This window comes from Melanostigma gelatinosum, assembly GCF_949748355.1.
Source record: "Melanostigma gelatinosum genome assembly, chromosome: 6".
NCBI classification, from domain to species: Eukaryota; Metazoa; Chordata; class Actinopteri; order Perciformes; family Zoarcidae; genus Melanostigma; species Melanostigma gelatinosum.
This window is the reverse complement of record NC_136639.1, coordinates 28,749,778-28,774,619: the sequence shown is the minus strand read 5'-3', so window position 1 is coordinate 28,774,619 and position 24,842 is coordinate 28,749,778. Positions and strand designations below refer to the sequence as shown.

Genomic DNA, 24,842 nt, shown 5'->3' with positions numbered 1-24,842 from the left:
TGTACATGAGTCACCAGGCATTTCTATTCTCATGAAGAAGAAAGACAAAGTAAAACAAACGGAGTTATGTGTACGTGTAGGACATGTTTCTGAAAGTAACAGCACCACCTGGTTTTACATTAACAAGATGAGAGCAAACAGAAAGTCACAGGTGGTGAGAGGAGAGCCTGAGGCACAGACTGAAGGGATGGAGGCCAGTGACAGGCAGACACCATCAGTGTTTTGTGTGTGCAATGAGCACCAGTGTTGTCTCCTTGTGTTCAGCCCTCTCCACAGCCAGCAACATCATCTTCTCCAACGGAGACCTGGACCCATGGGCCAACGGAGGGGTAAGGCAGTAAACGCAGCGAGCGCACTGCGGTGGACTATGAAGCCGAGCTTTCAGTCTGACTCAATCAGCTCTCTGCTCTTTAGGTGCGCAAGACCTTGAGCTCATCAGTGATCGCTGTCAACATCTCTGGAGGAGCCCATCATCTGGATCTGAGGTACAGCTGTTGGCGTCCTTCCCTTGTTCTTTACTCTCTTAACTCAGAGCTGAATCTGATCCGACATGTGTCCACAGAGGATCCAATGATGCCGATCCAGAGTCCGTGATCAGCGCCAGGAAGACGGAAGCAGACCTCATCGCACTGTGGGTGGAGATGGAGCGGACCAGACTACAGCGCTCACTTTAGAGCTCCGGTTCTCCTCAGAATCAGGACTGGAACAGTGAGTCCACCTGTGTCCCAGTTCCAGTCTGCATACTAATAATAAAAAATAATAATGCATTTTATTTGTAACGCACTTTTCATTTTTAAAAAAAATCTCAGAGTGCCACAGAGCCAGTACACAGTAAAAACATCGTAAAAACATAAAAAAAACGAATAAAATAAAAACCAGTGAATGAACAGAAACGCAAAAGAAATAACTGACAGTGACTTAGGTCAGAAAGGCTTTCCTGAATAGAAAGGTTTTTAGGCCGGTCTTAAAGAGACCAGTGTCTGTGTTGCCCTTAGGTGGTCAGGGATCTGGTCCATAGGCGTGGAGCTGCCGAGCCAAAGGCCCGGTCTCCCATGGTGCGGAGCTTGGTGCTGGGGACCCGGAGGAGCTGTTTGATGATCTGAGGGTGCGGGTGGAGATTTGGGGAGTGATGAGGTCTTGTAGGGAGGTGCGTGTCCATTTATGCATTCATGTGTGAGTAGTAGGACTTTGTAGTCAATCCGGAATGAGACAGGGAGCCAGTGTAGGGAGTGCAGAATGGGTGTTATGTGCTCATACCTCCGGACTCTCATCAGGATCCTGGCAGCGCTGTTTTGGATGTTTTGCAGCTTCTGGATGTTCTTGCCAGTGATCCCAGTGAATAGTGCGTTGCAGTAGTCCAGTCTTGAGGATATAAAGGCGTGGACGAGCTTCTCTGCATCTGACGGGTTAAAGTGGGCGGAGTTTGGAGATGTTTTTGAGATGATAAAACGAGGTTTTGCACAGGTGTTTTATATGGTCATTAAAGGACAGGTGTGGGTCAAACCTAACTCCCAGATTAGTGACTGTGGAGGCGAGGGGGATGACCTGACCGTCGAAGGTGAGATGAGTTATGGAGGATGACTGAACCTGGTGTGGAGTGCCAATAAGGAGGGCTTCGGTTTTGCTGCTGTTTAACTGGAGAAAGTTGTTGCTCATCCACGCCTTTATCTCCCCAAGACAGGAGGTGAGACACGGCTCCAAGCCCCTCTGCAGCCATGGCTGCAGAGGGGCTTGGAGCAGTTTTGATGTAGAGCTGTGTATCATCAGCATAACAGTGGAAAGACATCCTACTACGAGGTGTAGAGCAGGGTATTCAGTTACAACTCCTAAAGGTCCAGATTGAGGAAAATGATTTTCACTAAATTGTCCTGCAGCTTTAAATTCACTTCAGTGTGAAGTGATGTCAATAAAAAAGCAACAATATTGTGTATTTTTTCTCTTCTAACTCAATAAATCAGTGAGCAGGACTTTATCTGTGGTTATTAACACTTGTTTCAGCTCTATTCTCTGTTTACATCATTGTTGGTCAGTGAATTCATGTGTCATTTTGGGCTCTTAGCTTTATTTTCTGTGTCTTCTGAGTGTTCGAGTTATTCTTTGTCTCGTAGTGTTGCTTCATTTACCACTTTAATAACGATCACGGTGTCTGAACATGTGAGACACGCTGGTTTAAACTGTCCGTGTGAAGAATGAACCGATGGTTGAAGTCTCTGATCACTTTTCTCTCTTTGCAGAGCTTCATGTGGAATAACTTCTCTGACTCACGTATTATTCTCCTGCTCTTCCTTGTCTCCCCCGGTGTGTCTACATCTCACTCGAGTCAGGAAACGTGTCAGAATACTCATTTTCCGTCAAAATGAAATAATTCTTTCTCTGTCGGTTTGAGGTCCTGGGTCCGGTCCGCCTGTTAGGGACGATGTTAGCTCGATGTTCCGAATGCCACGAAGAAGAGAACATGAAAACGGTTTAGAACCAAATGTTTCTGTAACGATTGCTTCATTCCTCAGTTGAGACGCTGGAACCAAAACATCTCCACATCTGGCTCAGAAAAATAACCTCAATGATTGAGTTGTCAAAATGGTGGTTTCGTCTTCTTGAATGAATCATTTCTCCGCTACACGATGAACTTATATTATTACGGCATAATCCCGTTCATCTTCTTCTGGTTTTTGGTCATCGGGCTAAAAAGACCCTGAATGAGAGCTGAACACTGTTCACTGACGCTTCAGGTTTGATTGGTTCAGCTGTGTGTGGCTCCAGGATCAACACCAGCTGCCGCCATGGAGTCACTCACCGCTTCAGCCCCGCCCACCTCTGTTCTTACTGGCTCTGGAACAGACGCTGTGTTCAGGGAGTCATGGTCAACACAAACATCTCTTTAATTTCTACAGTTTTACAAAATGAAAGGCGATCCAGTGTTTACTGTCCACTGCTGACATGTATGTTTTAAATGAAACAAACATTGAATGACTTCTTAATGACGTGTGTGTCTTGTGTACTGCTCGGTGGCTGCAAAGATAGAAGCGAATCCACCAATGACTTCAGATCCCAGAGTGGTGAAATAGTTCCAGGAGCACTGAGAAGATGTCCTTGTTCTCCTGGTCGGTGGCTTCTCATGGTTCCAGCACGAGTATGTTCGTCTCTTTGGCTCAGGAAAGACATCAGCATGATGTAAACACAACCATCGCTCTGAAGAACCTCTGGGACAACAGCAATCCTTGTGTTCTACTGTGGAAACAGTGATCCAATGAGCTCCAGGTACTGCAGCACAGCAGCAACGTATGGAGACACCAACACCACAGAGGAAGAAATACAAGACGAGTTTGGTCTCTATTCACATTCAGAAAGTTCTAGAAATCAAATGAAAGTCGAGCTCTGCCGTAAACTAGTAATATTTACAGGAATGACTGAGCTGCTGCTGCTTCCTGTGGTTCTAGTGAATGATGCGCACCACACCAAGAGGATGAGACGTGGAGCATTCAGTGAGGAGAGCAGCTGCTTCAGTCACAAAGCTTCAGTCATTAATACATCTGCTGCTTGGCAACAGGTCAGATGCTGCATTCATGTCATATGGAACAGATGGCCGTGTGGCGTTCGTGAACAGCAGCTCTGCCTCGTCAGGTGAACGGCTCTCGATGGTCAGACGAGGACTTATTGTTCAGGTTATTGTTAAAGCCATGACACCAGGAAGACGGGAGTGAAGAAGACACGATGTGTAAGGAGAGTGGGGGTACATCTCAAGTCTCTTGTTGGTCATGTCCTCGATCCTCGCTTAAACAGGAAGTTGTTCTGTGCCGCCATATTGACGGCCGTCCCAAAGCTCTCAATTCTGCTCCGAGGAGCCATGAGCGAGTTTTAACGGCTGACACGCCCCCTCATTGCTCATCTGTTATGTGATTGGACGCTGCAGCTGATCGGACTGACTGACTGAGTTTAACGCCAGAGTGAAGGCAGATCAGATTAAACTCGTTTATATTTGATTAGGTTTCTGATCTGGTTTAAATATGTTAACTGACTGAACAACAAAAGAGCACAAACTACTTTCTTCTTTTACTAGAAAGATTTGTGTTTTCATGATCTGATGTTTCCCTCAATAACTTTATTATGGAAACAATTAAAGTGAGAGATCTTTACATCATTTCATTCAGTCACGTGAGGCGGATCATTCCTGAGTGTTTCATGAGTTTTATCATTTAAGTTGAACCTGAAACATGAAGCTGAATACAATAATTAGTGTTCAAGAGAAACAATAATCATATTCTGGGTTATTTAATAATGACGCCACAATCTGACTTTCTATACGTACAGATGCAAATAATTCATAAATACATAAACACATTCTGACGATAGAGATCGATCCTGTGCTCATAAACAGACGTCGCTTCCATGAAAGGACGCAAGTGAGACGGAGATGCAACTAAGAGACGTGAGATGTACCCTAAGAGACGTGGGACGCACCCTAAGAGACGTGGGACGCACCCTAAGAGACGTGGGACGCACCCTAAGAGACGTGGGACGTACCCTAAGAGACGTGGGACGCACCCTAAGAGACGTGGGACGCACCCTAAGAGACGTGGGACGCACCCTAAGAGACGTGGGACGTACCCTAAGAGACGTGGGACGCACCCTAAGAGACTTGGGATGCACCCTAAGAGACGTGGGATGTACCCTAAGAGACGTGGGATGCACCCTAAGAGACGTGGGATGCACCCTAAGAGACGTGGGATGCACCCTAAGAGACTTGGGATGCACCCTAAGAGACGTGGGATGCACCCTAAGAGACGTGGGATGCACCCTAAGAGACTTGGGATGCACCCTAAGAGACTTGGGATGCACCCTAAGAGACGTGGGATGCACCCTAAGAGACGTGGGATGCACCCTAAGAGACGTGGGATGCACCCTAAGAGACGTGGGATGCACCCTAAGAGACGTGGGATGTACCCTAAGAGACTTGGGATGTACCCTAAGAGACTTGGGATGTACCCGGTGAAATGGACTAAATCCTGCATCACAGTGTTGGTCGTCTTCTATTGGAACGTTCAGTTATCGTCTGCTTGGAAATGCTTCTGCAGCCAGAAAGATATGACAGCTCTCAGTATACATGGCTAGTAGACAACAGATTGGGGTGTTGGATGTAAAACAGTGCGCTCGTCTGATAGAATATGATGCATCGATATAAAATCTGCCCACCAATATCTGAAGTAGTTGAAATGAGGCCAGCTCGAACATTAAAAGGACGAGTAGCATTCCTAAGTATGTCTGCGTTGTAATGAAGCTTCATGAAGTCTCACTGAGACATCATCACGTAGGGTGGCAGGCGTCATGGACGTTAGCATACATTAGCTGACGATGCTTCTGAACGCTGGTTACCAGTATGAAGAGTCATCATCATATCATCCAACCCTGTAATACACCTCACTGCCATCCCATCATGTTGCAGCATGACCCTGCAGCGCTTTCTGCTTGACCTGAAGAGGCTGAGTGGGGTTTTCTATGGAGGGAGTTCACATTTCCTGGATGTCATGAATGCAGCATGGGACGGTAGGAACATGGCTGAGGGCAGCTGAAGCCCCGTCAGGAGGCTCATGTCTAGAGAATGGTTGCAGCCAGAGCACTGAAGGTGTGTGAGACACAGCCGTGAACAGAAGGTGTCAGCTGGGCAGCAGGCTGTCAGGGGCCGGGTTGCTACAAAGGCCTGCTGGGCCTCCACATGTTGGCTTAGTTCTACAACGGCTGGGAATGAACGTGCACAGCTGGAGCCTAAATCAGGAGCTCTTAGATCATCCACTGGCAAACCTCTCCTCATCACGAGATTAAGACATTTTGATTCAAGTCACAATCAGGTTGTTCTTTGATTCCCCGGCCTCTCTTCCAGAGTCCAAGCATCCAGAACAAGCAGTCAGATGAACAACAACAAACAAAGCCACAGAGTGAACCGGGCTCTCGTCGTTCATCTTGAGAGGATCAGTAAAAAGGAGGCTTCTTCCAGCTGGGGTCTGTGTTCAGGGCTGTTGTTTTAACAGCTTCCAGTCACAGAGACAGAAGAGTCATCTCGGTGTTAGACCAACCTTGAGATGTTTGCTGTGATTGTACGTGTACGGTTATCTGCCATTTGAACTCCTGTGCGTACGTGTGTCATGCAGCAGAGGGCCATATAGGCAGAGGATGAGCCTCCGTGTTGAAGACGTACTGGTCCAGGCTGATGAGGTCGGGATCTTCAGAGAAGAGCAGGTACAGATATTTCAGGGTCTCTCCCAGGAAGAAGCTCTCCATCTTGTCTCGGGGGCTCGGGTAGTCCGGGTCACGGACGTTATTAATGGAGGTGTAGCCACCAGAGGAGACCTGAGGGGAACACATTCACACAAGCCAGTCACTGCATGTAGACCCTAACTACCATTGGGGTTTGTGTCTCGACCCCGACGGTGTGATGGGAATAAAAATAAATGACATCGTGAGAAAACACATTAGAGACGAGTCGCTCCTCCACTCTTGAAGTCCGTTGTTTTCAAGAAGACTTGTCTCGTACGTGTGATCAGAAGACACTGGAGCAGACCGAGTCTGCACGAGGAAGCAGGATTAGGTCCTGACCTGGTAGTTCACCATGTTAACTGATGGTGAACAGGTGATGGTGGTATAAAAGCTCCGCCTACTGACCAATCAGAGCTCGCGTCATGAATCATTCAAATATTATACAAAAAGTAGTTAAAGTCATAATCCAGAATAACAGCAACCCAGTTTAAAGTGAGACTGCTGCCTGTGAATGTGTGGTTGAATAGAAGCAGCAAAAACACGATGGTTGAAATGCACTGCTGGCCTTTTGTCCCGTGTTGGGTTCTGCACCTCAACACAACCTGCATCTTAAAGACCTGTCTGAACCGCACCACATGCTATGGGTTCAAACAGTCTCTTTTCCCTGAATCCTAAGCTTCAGTAACAAAACATCCTGAATCCACAGGTCAGTCTTCACAGCTGGTCCCTGTACATTGCATTAGATATCCAGCCTTTAAGTTGGTGCTGTCACTACTGTGGTCCTTTTCTATTTGAGCCGCTCCACTGGAGTTCTTAAAGCTTCATTGTCTCCCTTGGTCTCCTCCATCCTTCTGCCCCTGAGCTGCTAGAGCTGGAGCTCAGGGCAGGAGTCATGGCCTCCACCCATCACAGGCCTCTGCTGCACAACGGACACACGGCCACCAACCTCACCTCACCTGAGAGTGGTGGTGGTGTCCAACGCTGTGCCTGCTGTAGAGGACACTTAACATCACCAGCCCACACCCGACTGACGGTTCTCAGTACAAACAGTACCTGGAGCCTGACGGTGGACTTGCGTGTGATCTTGTGACGTCTGCCTTGCAAAGTCAGCTGAATGTGGCTGAGTGACATGAACTAATGACAACAGATGTTCCCAACCGGTATCATGTGAGGGCTCCCCAGACAGCTGATGTGACAGATCTGCACTTCATTGTACTGACCTTGGTGTACTTGTTGAAGCTCTGGAGAATCTCCCAGCCCCAGTCCTGGTACTTGTGGTCCCTGGTGAACCTGTACAGGTAGAAGAGACTCTCCACTGTCTCCGGTCGTAGGAGGTTGTGTCTGTCTGCGAGCTATCATCACAGTGAATACAAAAGGGAACAAACGGTAAAGCAAAGCATGTTAAAGTTTACCGGCACATGAGCAGAAATGCAGGAAATCAGCTTAAAGAACACTTTCCCAACATCCTCAGACATCACGTGATCAGTGGGAAGGCTGCGTCACATTTATTTTCTTCAGCAGGCATCTACACAATGCCCTTACCCAGAATAACTAAACATGCGTTTGTGGGTACAAGATTCAGACTGTTTGCCAAAGACACGACTGCAGAACTGGGAGAGGACAGTGTCTGTATCCACACCGTCTCCACCTACCTTTACGTCGATGTCTCGGGTGCTGCCCTCATGCATGTTGAAGTGGACGATCTCTGGACTGAGGCCCGTCTCCATCTGGATGTACATCTGGTAGCAGGTCTCCATCAGCTCTTTGGCTAGAGCCATGTGATCAGCAGGCAGGCCGTTGTGGGCGCCGAGAGCCAGAGTGCCCGGCAGAAAACACACTAGATGGTCCTGTGTCCAAAAGTTACAAAAACAGATAAGAGTCCACTCCAGTGAGGCGGTAACCTGCTTCTGCCAGGTGAAGACAAAGCTTCATGTGTTGAAGCTGCATTCTCTCTAGTGTCCACCAGGGGGCGACTCCTCTGGTTGTATAGAAGTCTATAGAAAATGACTCTACTTCTCTCTTGATTTATTACCTCAGTAAACATTGTAAACATGAGTTTATGTCTCAATCTCTAGTTTCAAGTCTTCTTCAATACAGCATGATGTTCATTTCGTACATTATGACCCTAAATGGCAGGTTGTGAGACACTACACTAAAACCAAATGAAGTGGATGGATCTCTGTCAACACACGCACCCTAAGAGGAGGTTAGACGGTGGGGTGACGGCCAGCAGCAGGAGAAGAGGAACCTGGTCAGACTGGGCAGGGTGTCAAAGCAATGACTGTCAACTGTGTCTATATTCAACTTTCTTGGAGTTGTCCGACAGCTTTTGTTTTGATCACTCACCTCAATGTCCATCACCTTGTGAGCCAGCCGTCTGATACCAGCTCACTGGCTCTAGACTTATGCAGACTAACATCAGTAGGTGACGCCAGCAAGGCAGTCAGTTCACACCTACCTGTGGTTTGGATCTCTTTGTCCTGATTACTTGCTTTGGTATTGATTTTACTTGACGGGAGTGGGATGTTTGTGTTTATGTGGTGAAGGTGGTTGTGTTAATGGATTTCATATTGAATGCGTGAGTGGTGTAACGGATCAGCCCTCACGGTTCGGATCGATCCGTGATCCGTTCGGGTCAGCCCTCACGGTTCGGGTCAGCGGAGGAACTTGAGAAGCCCCCGGCGTCATTTAAGTCGCAAGTTTGGGAGCATTTTTGTCTTCCCTTTAATTTATAATGACGGATGAGGGTGGTGGACGAAACAGTTAGGGTATGTAGGCGTTATTTAAAGAGAACGACACACGACAACGGCAACACATCGGCATGTCCACACATATGAAGAGCCGTCTGTCAACGACGGGGGCACTCCGGTGTGGAAAACAAAGGATTTCTAAATCTGGTTAAAATGCTTGAGCCACGCTACGAAATCCACTCACGCACCAACTCAGTGTGAAGCTTCACCACGGCAGAGTGATTCTTAGTCCGGTGCTGTAGACACGCCCCCTCTGTGAGCATCACACAGACACACACCTGGGGCAGGTGCTGTAGACACGCCCCCTCTGTGAGAGCCACAGACACACACCTGGGGCAGGTGCTGTAGACACGCCCCCTCTGTGAGAGTCACAGACACACACACCTGGGGCAGGTGCTGTAGACACGCCCCCTCTGTGAGAGTCACACAGACACACACCTGGTTCAGGTGCTGACAGAAGCATCAGAGTGAAGCTAGACAGGCCCAATAATATTCCAGTCACCACAGAAAGGTCGACCCTCTCCCCAGACAATGGAGATATTCTCATCTTTTTGAAAATAATGTCACAGTAATGGTAAACATTATTGTGTATTTGAATGACCTGACAGGAAGTAAACACAGACCCAAGTTGTTGCTGAGCAGTTCAGTTCAGTGTAAACAGTGGAAGCTCACTGGCTGTTTCTTTCTTTCAGTATTGATCAAAGGACGAGGATTTCAACATACCTCATGTTGCACTTAAACTTATATTTGACTCCTCCCCTTTTCTTTGTTGATCCGAAAAATGATCCGAACCGTGACTCAAGAACCGTGATCCGATCCGAACCGTGAGGTTTGTGACCCGTTGCTCCCCTACTGACTTCTAATGCAGTTTGTAGGCTTTATAGGCTACAGATTCAAAATACATTTGGCACCACCCTCCATCCCAGAACTCCACACGAGTTATCCTTTAACTTCTCTTTTTGGACAGTTAAAACTTTCAACAAGACACAGTTAATGAATGCATCTGCTGACCATCAACACAACTGACCAACAGGAGGGAACATTCAAGTTATTTATTATTTTCATTTGACAGGGTAACAGAAGGTTCACAGCTGTGATGAGATTACAGAGCAGCAGGAACACCTTGAGGATTACTCACCATTTTAGGGCTGAACTGTCCATGTGAGATCTCTCCAACAAAGGTGAGGCCGTTAGGTGAAGACTTCTGCAACAGGTTCTTCTTTACACCCTCTATTGCCTGAAGGTAGTCCTCCAAGAGTCTAAAGACAAACAGACACTGAATGACAACATCCTGTGTTGAACATGACGGTGAAATGAACACAGTGACGGTCGACAGGGAGTAGAGTGAAGACCGCAACTCTAATAGGACGTGTGCGTCAAAGTTAACCACGTGGCTAATCTGAGGCCATGTCCACACTACTACGTTTCCATTGTAAGACGCAGATCTTTTGCTACGTTTACACCGAGCGTCCATACGAGAGCACTGAAGACGGATACGTTTGAGAACTCTGGGGTTAACTCAGAGTGTGGACGGGCGTAAACGCACGAGTTTGGAAGCGATAACGTGGACACCTGCGTTCGCTACCTGATTGGGTGTTAGCAGTCACGACGTGTGCTTACCTTATTCGTCACCCACCCATCACGTCACAAACAACAACAGCAGCTGCCTTGATTTCCTTGTCAATGTTTATTTTGTTCTGTCCACACAAACTATAAAGGAACTAAAGCAGTGAATGCTCTCCAGTAGGACAGAGACTTCAGCCTCCAGCAGAGCTACGAGTGAGAGACTCTCTATGGACCCACCATCTAGTGCAGTGATTCTTAACCATTGGGCCGCGAGCGCCACCTAGAGGGCCGCGAAAAACTTTCAGTTTTGCACCTGTGGGCCGCGAGGGCCGCGGGACCGCATAGGTTATCAATTGAAGACACCAGAGATATCACTGTTATCCACGAGATGCTCAGTTACAATACAGCTTCCCACCACCTGGTGGCGGTAATGCGTAAGTCAGTTGTTTAACAAGCTGCAATAAGCAGAAGAAGACACTCAGCTAGCCGCTAGCCTGTAGCGAAAGTTATGGATAAGTTATTAAAAAGAAAAAATGAAGACGACAGTGGTGCCATACCCCCCAAAAGTCTAAATGTGTGTGCAAGTACAACCCTGACTTTCTTAAGTACGGCTTTGTGAACGGAGGCAACGAGGCAGAGCCGAGTGCTCAGTGTGTGGAATGTGAGCTAATGCTATCAAACGAAGCACTGAAGCCTTCAAAAATAAAGCGACACCAAGCGACGAAACATCCAACGCTCGTGGGAAAGTCTGTTGGGCTTCTTGTTGTGTATGCAGGTTTACATACACATGATAATCAATGTCTTTGTGATCATCACATTGTATCATCTCATTTATTTAACAAGGGTTTTGCCTGTTCAACACCGGCATCCTCGATCCCCTCCCCTTCCGTTCCTACGGCTTATTTGCGCAAATACGTCACAAAACATGTCCGTGTTTGGTATCCCAGCATGCCCAAAATCCTCATCTTTGCAAAGAAATCATCGATTTTCTTTAATTTCTTATGGTTTCTCCACAAAAGGAGCCCACACACACACTGTCCAAAGTCGCCATAACCGCTGCAAGTCGTTTCTTGCAGCATTTCGACGGAAAAAGACACATTACAGACCCGACAACGTGCTAGCGGATGTTACCATGGAGCTACTGCCTTCAGAAAACGCTAGTACTTATAGTACAAACCTTATCCTCCTCTTCCATAAGCCGTCAACCAACGTTTGCGTAACTGAGCTATTCTCATTCTCGTTCGTGCGCTCGGTCGCAGCCATTAAGCACAGCAAGTCCGCTACTCACACACCATGTCTTCGACCATATATACATCGTTTTTGCAATTTGCAAAGGCTAAAAATAAAAGGAAAATAATATAATATCAAAATATAAAGGGAGAAACACCTTTAGTGTGTCAGAATATCATGTGGTTACCATGTGTCCATTTGGGTCTCCAAATGTCCTTTTAGAGCTCCGCCTGGATCTCTTCATGAAGAAACTCTGTAGAATGGTCATACTTTGTCCAATCTTCTTCAAATTTGAGGCAGTGGTTCACTGATAGTGTAGTTACAGCCCTATACTGTCCTTTACCTGTACAGATACAGCCACCGGCAGTTATTTATACTGAAAGATACTTTTTTATTTTATGCGGACAAAAATCTTAAATTTTTACTGACTCCAAAGGCCCACTGCTCTGTTTCTGTATGACCTACAGGTTGTCTGACACTTTTGATGCATATAGTCAGAGTGGGCCCCGGGACACTTTGTACTTGAAAAGTTGGGCCCCGAGGTCAAAAAGGTCCTGAACCCCTGCTCTAGTGAACCTTTATGTGGAAGGGTTCATTTTAAAAGTACATTTGTAGTGTGTGAGAGATACAAATAAAACGTCTCAAACTTTCCACCAAATTTGAGTTTATAGTACAAACACCAGAACTCCCCATATCGTGACCTTCATGACATTCTTTAACTGTACATCAACTAAGAAGGAACAACTAAACTACAATGTTGCATCAAGGGAATCCCTTCATATATGAGTTTTGTATGTAAGTAACTTTAATTTAAGACAGACCTGAGATCTATTCATGCCCCTAGTGGAGAGCACTGCAGTAGCGCTGGCTCTTGGACTCTTCAGTGAGCATCTGGAGCCTATGTTGGATCGCTTATGACAAAACAAATGCAAAGCTTTCATACGGTCTACTGATTTTTGTCCCCTAGCAACATGAGAAGTTTAGTGGGCTGAACACGCCGTCTTTATTATCGACACATTGTAACAAGCCTGAAGACGGCGGGCTGTGTGGGGAGCCCATCCCAGACCAGACCACTACAGGAGAGTGATGGGTGAGGCCCCAGGGCCCCACATGATGGAGGAACACAGGCTGTGAATGCATCCAGAGTTCACACCGAATGAGGAGGTCACTACTTTCCGATGTATACAATAAGGTTTTCCCCCCAGAACCGATATGAAGCAGATTGTTGTTTAAGTAATATTTATTGCCTGAAGCTTGACCATCAAATATATTCCCGAAAGAATGAGTACATTATTAAATCCTCCTTTGACTGACATTTGAATCCAATGTACATGCCAACGATTATAGGTCAGAAACCCAGAAGTGACACAAAAAACAATTCCAGCAGATAACGCAGAGATTGAAAGCAGCTTCATCTGAGCCTGTGCTGCAGAGTGTCTGGAGGGGATTGCTGTTCCACTTTACTAATCTCTCATCAGTCCGACTGACAGCCAGAGTAACCAAATGCTCACAGTGCTGAAAGAATAGAATACAGACCTCTATCTCTACATATGACACTCTCTGATGTAGTGTCTTTATAAGAAGTCTAATATTGGTCCATTTTAAATCAAACATATCTAGTTGGGCTGCACCTGTCCTCCACTCAGCCTTCACCTACATCAGTAAACAAATGTAATGTGTCTTTTCACATTAAAGCATTCAAACATGTTCTAGTAGAAACCCAAAATACAACGATGAACCTGAAACTAGGCATGATACGGCCAATTTAAGGAAACTTAAGAATGCAAAGTTCCCATGCTACGTTCTTGTTAACTTTTACAGAGGAGCAACAGAAAGTATCCTGACTGGAAACATTACTAAATGGGATGTGCACAGTCCAGGACAAGAGGCTCTGCAGGTTGTGACTAAACCTACGGTGTAGAAATGTGATAGACTCTGAATTGTAAGTTGCTTTGGATAAAAGCGTCTGCTAAATGACTGTAATGTAAGTCTATAATCAAGAGACGCCTTCATGAATCTAGATACAGAGATTTACAACAAGGTGCAAAGCTCTGGTAACACTGAAGAGCAGGAAGGCCCGATTGGACTTAGCCAGAAGATATCTGACAAAGACTGACCAGTTTGGGAACAAGATTCTTTGGAGAGATGAAACCAAGATGAACTTGTACCAGAATGATGGCGGAGAGAAGTGTGGAGAAGGAAAGGAACGGCTCATGATCTAAACCAACCCCATCATCTGTCTAACATGGTGGCGGCAGTGCTTTGGATGGGCATGTATGGCTGCCAATGGAACTGGGTCACTGGTGTTCATTGGTGATGTCACAGCTGATAGAAGCAGCAGGATGAGTTCTGATCTGCTCAGATTCAGCCTAATGCTTCAAAACTGATTGGACGGTGCCTCACAGTGCAGATGGATTATGACCTAAAACATACTGTGAACACAACACGAGAGCTTCTTATGGCAAAGGCATGGCATATTATTCAATGGCCAAGTCACTCACCTGATCAGCCCAAGTGAGCAGCTTTTCACTCACTTAAGATAACACTGAGGGCAGAAAGACCCACAAACAAGCAGCCGCTGAAGGAGGCTGCAGTGAAAGGTCTGGCAAAGCATCTCAAGAGAGGAAACTCAGTGTTTGGTGATGTTGATGCGATGACGTAGCAGTGTCCCCTCTCCCACATCGTTGTTTGAATATTTTTACCTTTGTTGCTGGAGCACGTACTGCATACGACAGAAATACGCTCTTAAACATCGGAAAGACAAGTGTGATGATTGTATTAAGTGCAGCAAACCTGAGACGATCGCTGCCCACAACATCTTCCAACCACACGAGATATAAGCTAAGCTAACCCAGCAAGGTCCTACAGCCACTCCACCACCCAGCCTCCTCCTGGCTAATATCCAGTCGCAGGACATAAGATGGATGAAATAAGACTCCAGGCTAACCATTTCAAGGCCCTTGAAGGCAGTACCTTTCAAATGGTCACATTCATTCATGGGAAAGGGAGCACAGAGTGTCTTTAGTCCGACTCACTGGTTCTCCGTCTTGCCTCCCTGGATCCACTGCTTCAGCAGGTATTCGTAGTAGCTGTCTGCTCTGGCTCCCATTGTGTAGATGCCTTGATGGGTGAACTGTCCGTTGTTGGTGTTGATGAACATGGGCACAAGACCATCCAGCTTGCCGTCCATCCTGTGGACCTGGTTCATAACCTCAGCAACCGCAGCCTGGAAAATCAGGACCAGAGGTGAGATGAGGGGCTTTTTCTGACATTTGTTTGACCCTTTTAAGTTAAGAGGGGTGCCAGTCAGGGTCACGTCTGACGATTAATAATTATAAAATAGAGAGAAAATAGTTCAGTCAAACCAATATGAACAATGGTTCAAAATAAAGCACTGCAAAAACAAAGACGACAACTCAGTTCTGCTTTCAACAAGTGTAGCATAAGTGTGTGTCAATAAGTCCACTCGGAAAAGATTACGTTTGGTTGTTTGATGACAACTCAAAACTCCGCAGCGGCTTTCACTGACACATTGACACAGTCCAGCACCTGTTAGTGTGAATGCCTCGCTAGGTTTGAATGACTTTGTAACTTCTTATAATCGGTCCCAAAGGTAACAAGTAAAGGGAAAACAACAGAGGCCCCAGAACTGAGCCCTGCGGTACCACAAGACAGACACAGAATCACCCACAGAGACATTAAAGGTTCTGTCATTGAGGTAAGATGTAAACCAGTCTAACGCTATGCCCACCCAGTCACGTAGCCTCTTAATCAGGATGTTATGGTTTACAGCAGGGGTCTCTAATAGGCGGACCGCGGTCCGCATCCGGACCCAGACGCCGTTGTATCCGGACCCAGGGCGCTTCTATTTTAACAGGCGCAGTAAGTGTGCAGTTACTCTTTCATTTCCACCGGTCTCATTAGAGACACCTACTGACACCAAGTTGGATCAGTAAAATTACAAAAGGAAAGCTGAACCTCAGTGCATCTCTTTCTGGGAAGACCCTGGATCAACTTGTTTCATGTCATGGCCCCTTACCTGGTACTGTGGTTCCTGGGTGAGGCGACTGAGCTCTCTAAACTCCAGCTGGATGCTCGTTACCTCGGCCACGGTGCTATCTGAGGTCCAGCGAGGAGGGTGGGCCGTACCTTTCCCGATGTTCACATCAGAGTAGGGGATCTTGGACGGAGTATTGAAGGCTGGCATCAGCCTGGAGCCGATGTCCTTCTGTCGAGGAAGAACGCAGATTACATGCAGACATTTGCAGCTAAAAGGATCAATTGAGCAATCAATAATCACAAATGAAAGTGTGCCATGACTGACTGAATAAATGAATAAATTAACCTTGAAATTAGATCTTTAGAATATGACGGTAGTGCAAATCTTTAACTTGTGCATGATGTTTGTTCAAGTGAATGTTTGTAATAAAAGGCCAGTAATGCCAAACCGATATCAGTTCAATGTTACACAAGATGCTATATGTAGCATTTCTGCAGATGAAACCATTTGTCAATTAATCTCTTGCTCAATTAACAGAACATTATTCTTCAACAGTTCCAATAAAAGTGTTAAAATAGTTTTCTTCAATCAAATGTGGAGATTCAGTGTCTTACTACCTGACTATGCGACTTACTACCTTTGGGTACAAATCAAAAGAACAAATCTGAAGACGTCACCTCGTCATTTTCATAACAAACTAATCAAGAAGATAAACGGCAGATTCATTGATCATGAAAATAAACATTTCTTGCAGTATTTTTCCTCCATAAAAAAAAAATTCTTTCACTTCTACAATGTTAAAAATTAAGTAAACCAGTAAGACCATTTCACACTGCATGCTCCCCAGTCCACTCTAGAGGCTAATATGCTATAAATCATTGAAAGCCCAACAGGAGGTGAGTTAGTCGCGAAACGAGTAAAACACTAATAGAAAGGTTGCCTTCCGTCACCTCTACCACATCAGCAGAGTCAGAGACAACAGGTGTTGGAAGCAACTGGGTTTATAACAGAGGATACATAGCACACATGTGGTGTTTGGTGGAGACACCAAACACAGCTTAGATGTGATTGTAGACCATTTGTTTCTGTTGGACAGTCTGTGTAACATCTACAGGTGGATGGAAGGACTCTGAGATGAGCGACATGCTGAAGCATTTGTGAGGTGCATCTGTGTCTGAGAGGGTGCTGCTATCTGCATTCTTCAGTGGGCTTAAAATACGCTTTCAGTTGAGAAACGAGTGGTCGTGTGTTGACTCACAGCTTTGTCGAGGAACAGGGTGTCTCCGGTCAGATGGTAGGTACTCAGGAGGCCTCCCAGGATGCGGATGGTGCTTTCGAATAGGTTGACGTCTACATTCTTGTTAAATGTGAGCTCTGTGGCCACCCATGACTTTGCTTCTTCAAATTCTGAAAAACAATAGAAAATAAATACAGTGGCATCTCTTAATGAACCCATATCATTTGAAATAATTTCATATTCTCTGTATTTGCAGCGCATTGCTGTATTGGGTTGTGTTCTCTGTATTTGTATCAAATCTGTTACTTCAAACATTCTAATTGATGGGGGCTAGTGAAGGACCTGGGTACTGGATAGCAGAGGCCCCACAACAGTTGAGAACCACTGTTTTACAGACACTACCCAGTCAAGAGGTAAAAGGTCAGTCTACCTTTTTTAAGGCCCAGGATCCACATGGTGTCCAGGGCGTCGATCAGGGTCAGACCCAGGCCGAACCACTCACTGTAGGACTTAGAGAGAGGCCTGAGCTCATCGTGGCCCCACGCAAAGTCTTTATAACCCTTCCATGAATGGAGGAACGCTTCCTGCACCGCCTCCAGCAACTCCGCTTCTGGAACACAATACACACAAGATGCCCGGTTATTATCCCATCCAAGTCTACAACGTGACTGAAATGTTATCATCCATATTCTAAAGTGGATGTTAGATTCCATGATCACACTCAAACACAGGCATGCCGTCTAAAAGCTGTGGTACAACCGTTGTTATGTTGTTAAACGCAGAAAGCGGTGAATACAGCAGAACATACCAGACTTGTTTGATGGTTTCCCTCTTTGGTTGCCCAGTGAATTCTCCTTACTTTCCCTGCTGCCGTCTGTGGCCTTGTCCGTGTCGATCACTACCCCACGCCAGCTGAAAGGTGCCCAGGATTAAGAAATAATAACACAAACACGTACTTTAGTGGAGTCAGGTGATCACACAGCAGGCCTCACCTGATGGCTCCCTCCTCCTCCTCTTCTCTCTTGCTGTCGGCTGCCTTGTCCTCCTCGACCACAGAGTCTGAAGCGTTTCCCTTTTTCTGAAGACGACTCTGAAGAATGGGCGGTCCTCTCCTATGGGATAATTTCCTCTGTGGCAAATGGGCGACATAGACAACCTTTTTAACCAGTTAAAGTATATTGCTCAATATAAATGTGAGAAACTGCTGAAATATGGTTCTTTCTTGTGCATTTGTGTCTCAGAGCACCTGAACTGTAGGCAGTAAAGCCCCACAGGAGCCACTCGGGTTCAGCGTCTCGCTCAAGGACACTTTGACATGCAGACATCAGGAGCTGGGGATCGAACCGCCAGCTCTGCGGTTAAAGGACGTAGCTCTCGTTGTCTCAGCTGGTAGTGCTGGCTAACATCACCCAACGGTGCGTGTTGGGTTGGGCTGCCCTCAGCAGACACCGCGGGCGTATCACGGGGAACATAACTGCAATCGTGCTGCCTACTCCTCACGTGACCGACGAGCGCTGATGTTAAGCCTTGTTGGTAGTTTGTTTTAGAATATGGGGTCGTGGTGCACTTCAGCCTCCTGTGGCCGAAGTGAGTATTACAACATCAACATGATCCTGACTGATCCTCTCTGCCTGTTTCACAGATGAATAAGGAACTTAGAAAGATTATTCCTGCAAAACAAATTGTTGACCTGCTGTTATCGAAAAAAAAAGGCCTAAAAAGAGAAAAGAATACCGATCACATGATACACTTTTTCTGACTTGCCTCTTGGGTCTTCTGTAAATAAAATGAGAAAAGGAAAATGTTCCACGCTTCGTGCTGCAATCCCTTCCATAAACCCTGTGCTACCCTTCTAACACCCTAATGGGAGGAGCAGACACCTGGGAGGTTGGTTGTGGTGGTGGTTGGCCCTGTTGGACAGGCTCAGGCAGCACACGAGGGGTGACGGGCATCAGGAGGCCGCCACGGTCCTGGACTCCATCTGAAAGGCCTCAAAACACAGACAGAAAGGTTGAGGATCAAAGGATTACAGTGGGGCAGGCTGGCCTGATGATTACTGAACCCCACAAAGTGAGAAATGTTCAATATGCACCTCTAACGAAGACTCTTCTCTTCTGCAGGGACGCAATAACTCCAGCTACTAGACATGCCCTGAGAGCCAGTGGATCAGGCTAATGACACATACTCCTTTATAAACCCCACAGCGTTGGGATGTCAGGGATATTATGTTTCTTTTTCGGGATATTATTCACCATATTGGCCATTGAGATCTGTTTCCAGTGAAATATCACGGTTTCATTGTATAGCCACTTTGCTGTTGTAAACATTACTGTTGTTGCTGTAGAAACAACATCCAGTTCAACCATACTCTGGTATTGTTTTAAATAGATGTAAAAAATAATAATTGTTTAGTAATGAAAACGAAATGATACAGATGTGGATGAAGAAGCGAACCGATCAGGACCATGAATGAGAGTAGTGGTGTGGAGACCGTGGGAGGTGTTGAATGGAGGAGCCTTACCTCTGAGGTGCTCAGTCACAGCAGGATAGGAAGCAACGCCACAGACGAACAGGACGACGAGGATGAGGCTCCGCTGCAGCCTGGACAGCTGCTTCCATGTCTGTAGACACACAAGAGGAAGATGGAGAATAACTTCCATTTAGCTCCTGCAGAATTTCAATTGTAAAAAATGAGCTGGCTTCTTTTTTTTGGCCCAAACACACAACCAGGTCAAATATAGAAAATATACTTATTTATATTCCACCACTGATCATATTTACTCTCACAGCTCATCAAAGCATACTATGTACTTTTCATAAAGTGGTGGAATAATAAAGAGCAGGATCCAGTTCAGTCTGTTGGTCCTCCACAACGACCCCTTGGGGAATAGAATTGCCCCCCCCTCCCCCCCCTTGATATAGATGATAAAACCGCTCATATCAACCTCCCGTGTGCATTGGTCCTTTCCTCCCACAGCTACCGCCATCAACACAGGAAGGCAGTGCTAAAGTGATCGGCTTCCTGGGCCAAGTGTGACACTGACAAGCGGTGCAACTCTGCTCCTGGTGCTGAACAGTTGAGAATATTTTAACTTTAATGCACGTCTAAAAACAATACCGTACATAAATAGTTTTGTTTTTTTAATGCACTGGTAGATCGGTACTCAGTATCGGCTGAAATGAAAGTTCAGGTATGGGAAGGTTAGAATACGAACATCATTCAATACTTTTTCCATATCTACACATGATAATACATCAAAAGCTGTTTGGGGCCCTTTTGGTTGGAGCCCCAGGCCCAGGTTGCCTTCCTTGCCCCTCGTGTCTTCTCCTGAACCACCACGGTGTATTTGATTGGTGTCTGTGACCGTGAGGAGCTGTGACTCGTGTGTGTGTGTGACTCAACTCTGTCATGTCAGGTGTGTTGCTGAGGACCAGAGGAAGCTCAGTGTCGAGTGGTTCTCCAGGAAGCTGCAAGCAGCAACACCAGAGGCCAAACATTGGGCTCTGAACAGGCGTATTTAAACAGGAAATGCACTAGCATCTCAAAAATGCAATATTTCTATCTATTTGTCTAATACACGGAATAACAAATAAATACATGTAAACTCCAAATTGGAATTATAGCCATATCATAGACCAGGGATTCCCAAAGTGGGGTGCGCGCACCCCTGGGGTGCGCGAGCTGCCTCTAGGGGGTGCGCGAGAGGAAAAGTGTAATGGCGGTCTGATGGTGTAATAATATTAAATATTTAAAAAAAGTAATTTTAATTTAAAAACTGTCAGGTGGGACATCTGAAGCTATCAGTCGTAAAAGAGGAGAGGGACAGAGAGAGAGAGAGGAATCGGAGGCGAGGGGAACGGAGAGGTGCGTTGGGGAGAGACCGGGAGAAGAAATCGAGCCAGAGTCAGAGGAAGATGAGACGGAGGAGACCGAAAAGGAGGAAGGGATAGCACAGACAAATCGGGAGCACATCGGCCCATCGCGGAGTCAAGGTGAAAAAAGAGGAAACGAGAGAGAGCATCAGACTGGGAAAACAAGAGGAAATATGATGAAAAGTATGTGTGTCTGGGCTTCACTTGGATTGGCAACGCAGATTGCCCAAAGCCACAGTGCGTGGTGTGCAGTGAGGTTCTGGCTAACAGTCTGAAGCTCTTATTTATGTCGCCACCTGAACACCAAGCATGCCAGTGCAAGTCAAAAGCCCCTAACATTGTTTATATTGAAATCGGAGGAGTTACAAAACAGCCAAAAACAACTGGAGTCTCATTCATGTGTTGGTCTATAAATGACGCACTACGGGCTTCATATCTGGTTACAGAATAGCGAGAAAGGGGCTACCGCACACAATCACTGAAGACGTGAGCTCGCCAGCTGCCAGAGAGATGGTGGAATGTATGATTGGGGAGAAAGAAGCAAAAAAGTTGGACATGATCCCGGTGTCCAACAACACTGTGTCGCGCCGCATCGATGCTTTGTCCGAAGACATCCTGGCTACATTAGTCGCTCATTAATTGTAAATGAAATGTGATAATCTGCCTCTGAGCCTGTGCGTGTCCTCGCATCCGTATTGCTCTTTAAAAGTGACGCCTTGTGTGACTGAAAGTTATTGAAACTTTGTTGCAGTGTTTCAGGGCGTTTTCACACCTTCAGTTCGTTTGCTTTGTTGCAGTTGCTCCTTTGTTCGGTTTGTGTTCACACTGCAACATTTAACAGCGGACTAAATCTTGTAAACAAATGCCACGCGCGAGCAAACTGTTCTCTCATTGGTCCGATTCTTATGCGGCTATGAAGGCTTAAAAGGCTCTGTTGCTTCTTTTTGTTTTATTATTAAGGGGGGGGGGGGGTGCGCGAACCCGGTCGGGATGTAGAAGGGGGTGCGCGGCCTAAAAAGTTTGGGAACCGCTGTCATAGACAATACTTCTGCATCCATTCTCACGGCATTGCCACTATTTTTGTATCACCCGACCCGTAAAGCAGATCTTAAGTAAACTTTCATCAGAAGCACCCAACTCTGCATTTCAGAACCACAACGTTTTTTTCCATTTGTTGGCAAATATCAGAAACTAAATCCAGCACGGGCAACAAGAGGAACACCAGGGTGGTGTCCTCCTCGGGTCTTAGGAGAGTGGTGAAACAAGAGCACTGGAAGACCAGAGGAGGAGGAGAAGGGATCTTGTGAGGAGACTCACCCTCCAGCAGGACTGCCTCCTCCACTGCTTGCTGTAACTTCCACCTCCTTGTCCAGCGACGCTTACAGATGTGTAGTCCTGTCGAGATGGCGGGTGCATGTCTGTTACCCAGCCCTGCAGGAGCAGTGTGAGACAGGAGAGCTGAGCTGGATGGACAGGGTGTGCTGGTATAGATGCAGCTAGCCAGTGAGCCTGGCTGGTAAATACAGGTGTGCTTGTGATGTGATTATATTAAATCAACACAATATGGTCAGATATGGAGAGAAGAGTTTCGCACCGTTTTCACGCTGACGTACATCGCTGTAACCTAGATTTGCGGAACATCTGAGCAACATAACCAACGCTCATTGAATGTAACTTCAGGGGGAATGTGAGCAGACATGTCGGTGGTTTGCACAGCTAACTAGCTATGAAGCTGTCATCTAGTCTGCAGGCGCAGTGTTCATCAACAGGCTAATCGAATCGATCGTGTTAACGTAGCCACATGTGAACTGGTTGTCGATATACATAGTTTAGTGAGTCGATATAACTTTAGCAGGAGGTGCTAGCTTACTACACAACCGTAACTACATATACTCACGTTATTGTACCTTTGTGCACAAGTGGTAAACACCGGTGTAACGCTCGGGTTAGCCCCTCGCTGGAGAGGCTGACGTTACTTCACCTACGCGTCACTGGCTCGAAGTAATGTTTTGGCGGATTTACAGCCCAACTTTAGACCGAGGCATGGCTTGAGGCCTACACAACCGACACCATTAAGAGCCGAGCTTCCTTTCGAAGTAACAGAAACATTATTTTAAAGATAACACGTGTTTTGTCGGGGACTTAATTGTCGTCCAGTGAGAGATATGTAGCTGACAGTACGTTACCTTGTAAACCGCGTATGCTCGTAAAGTGTCCAGCATTAACGTCACATTTGATATACAGCCAGTGTGAGTGTAGTCCACCACCACCACCACCACCAGGGTCACGTTAACGGTGGTCAAAATCGTGGTTAGCTTTACGTAATGAACCAGCCCCGGGAGTCTCCGCATGGATAAATACTTCACCGATACTATTACCGAAATCCACGAGCCTCCGTTTGATACCTGTTTCACAGAGCGGGAAACACAGCCCTGCTGACCACCTTTCACTTGTCGCTGAGGATGCCTCGCGCACTGTCAACAGATGGGTTCAGGTGCACCCATGCTGCCTTCAGGGACTTCCCTGAAACATCCTAAACACCAAGTTGTGCTGCTAGTTTACCGGCTCTGTGAATGATATGTTTCAAAACAAATTAATAAAAAACACCCCTTCCTTGTTAGTCATTCTGATTCTTAATGCTTATTAGATCATGTTAAAATATTTTACGAGTTACGAATTCTTCAGGTCCACATATTGTGACAGAGGGATCAATATAGTGAACTAATAAAGACATGCATCTATATGTAAAACAATTCATTATTAGTAAAGTGACTATTAATGATGTCACTGTTGCAGACTGAAACCCCATATGCTCAGACTGCAACTTGGCCCATAACATGAACAAAATCATAATAAACTCTGTAGTATTAATTATTATTTGTATTTGTTATTGACCCATGTGTCAATGTGAAACCCCATGTTCAGGCAGCGGGCCACTGTTTCCAGCAGAACAGGTCTGGTTAAGCCTGCACGCTACCTCTCAGCAGCAAACAGCAGATGTACAGGTAGACTCAGCTGCTGGTGAACACAGTGGAGCATTCAGCAGCTGATTCTACTTTTCTCAGGAGTTGGTGGAAATCAAAACGTGGATATTAGCTTTACATGCATCAGGTGGACACAAATACAACTCAGGCAACAGTTTACTTCCCCATAACACCTCTAAGGGGACGAGATGTTACTGTTGTGTTTCAGCATGGTCTGCAGCCCCCAAGTGGCCCGTTGATGCATCTATGAATGATGTGCAGCATCAGTGAATATTTAGAATCAAAGAAGAACATAAATCAAGAAGCTTGAAAACTATTTAGTAGAGGGGTCAGGCTGTCACCTCCCTCTCTCTGGCCAATCACGGGACGCACTGTACCCGCTAGTCACGGTGCGAGCCTGTGATTGGTGGAGCAGAGGAGAGGAGGGGTTACCTGTAGGGTTGTTAGACCGGACCGACGAAGACGTGTGTTGATGAAAAACTGTACGAAGACCGATGATGTTTGCTGGAGTTGCTCGGCACTATTGTTGACGGTTTCTGTTCATAAACCAGTCTTGCAAGGACTTCACTCTGTCTCCGACTCGTAACTGGAACATGACAGTATTTTCTTGTGTCTGAAACGAACATTTCTTACTCATTATTACTCAGAGTACAGCTGATCAGTTCTCAATGCACTTTTGCTGTGATAGTAACACAAAACACAAACCACAATGATGTTGAACTCTTGATACAGTCATTTAATGAACATTGCACCACTTTGCTGGATAAAGTGGCACCTCTTAACTCTTTCAGGAAAGGACCAGGGCTGCCTCCAACACTTCTCCGTGGATGACAGACGCTGTCTGCAGCCTGAGACGGAAGTGTCACAGGACAGAGCGGCTCTGGAAAGCCACTGGGCTGGAAGTGCATCACTCATATCTCAAGGACCTCAGAGTTTCCTTTAATACTGGAGAA

The 24,842-nt window shown here is 46.2% G+C and overlaps 2 protein-coding genes across 3 annotated transcripts in view; one reads left to right on the top strand and one right to left on the bottom strand.

The window, feature by feature from the left end:
* Positions 1 to 1,720, top strand: part of dpp7 (dipeptidyl-peptidase 7) — a 7,814-nt gene extending 6,094 nt beyond the window's left edge. The window contains exons 11-13 of the mRNA XM_079271037.1: positions 265 to 329; positions 415 to 485; positions 563 to 1,720. Of these exons, the coding sequence (XP_079127163.1) occupies positions 265 to 329; positions 415 to 485; positions 563 to 674 (248 nt within the window). The 3' untranslated portion in view covers positions 675 to 1,720. The remainder of the gene's footprint in view (positions 1 to 264; positions 330 to 414; positions 486 to 562) is intronic.
* Positions 1,721 to 2,861: 1,141 nt separating this feature from the next.
* Positions 2,862 to 23,366, bottom strand: man1b1b (mannosidase, alpha, class 1B, member 1b). Of its 2 annotated transcripts, none has more exons than XM_079270838.1 (14): positions 23,092 to 23,366; positions 22,223 to 22,336; positions 19,554 to 19,653; positions 18,913 to 19,022; positions 18,025 to 18,161; positions 17,841 to 17,944; positions 17,463 to 17,642; positions 17,054 to 17,202; positions 15,835 to 16,023; positions 14,831 to 15,021; positions 10,138 to 10,258; positions 7,902 to 8,096; positions 7,470 to 7,601; positions 2,862 to 6,342 (listed from the first exon to the last, which is right to left on the bottom strand). In XM_079270838.1, exons 1-14 carry the CDS (start codon positions 23,254 to 23,256, stop codon positions 6,136 to 6,138), a joined length of 2,094 nt encoding a protein of 697 aa, XP_079126964.1. In that variant the 5' UTR covers positions 23,257 to 23,366; the 3' UTR covers positions 2,862 to 6,135. The 2 variants fall into 2 exon arrangements, with proteins under 2 accessions (XP_079126964.1, XP_079126965.1); XM_079270839.1 differs by having other exon boundaries at positions 23,311 to 23,360.
* Between the last annotated feature and the right edge of the window lie 1,476 nt (positions 23,367 to 24,842).

Coding starts and splice junctions, on each gene's coding strand:
- man1b1b (XM_079270838.1), bottom strand. CDS start 23,256: ATGCGGAGACTCCCGGGGCTGGTTCATTACGTAAAGCTAACCACGATT. Junction 18,162..18,912: donor CACCACAACCAACCTCCCAG/GTGTCTGCTCCT, acceptor CATTTGCCACAG/AGGAAATTATCCCATAGGAG. Junction 15,022..15,834: donor CCCAGGAACCACAGTACCAG/GTAAGGGGCCAT, acceptor CTGATTTTCCAG/GCTGCGGTTGCTGAGGTTAT.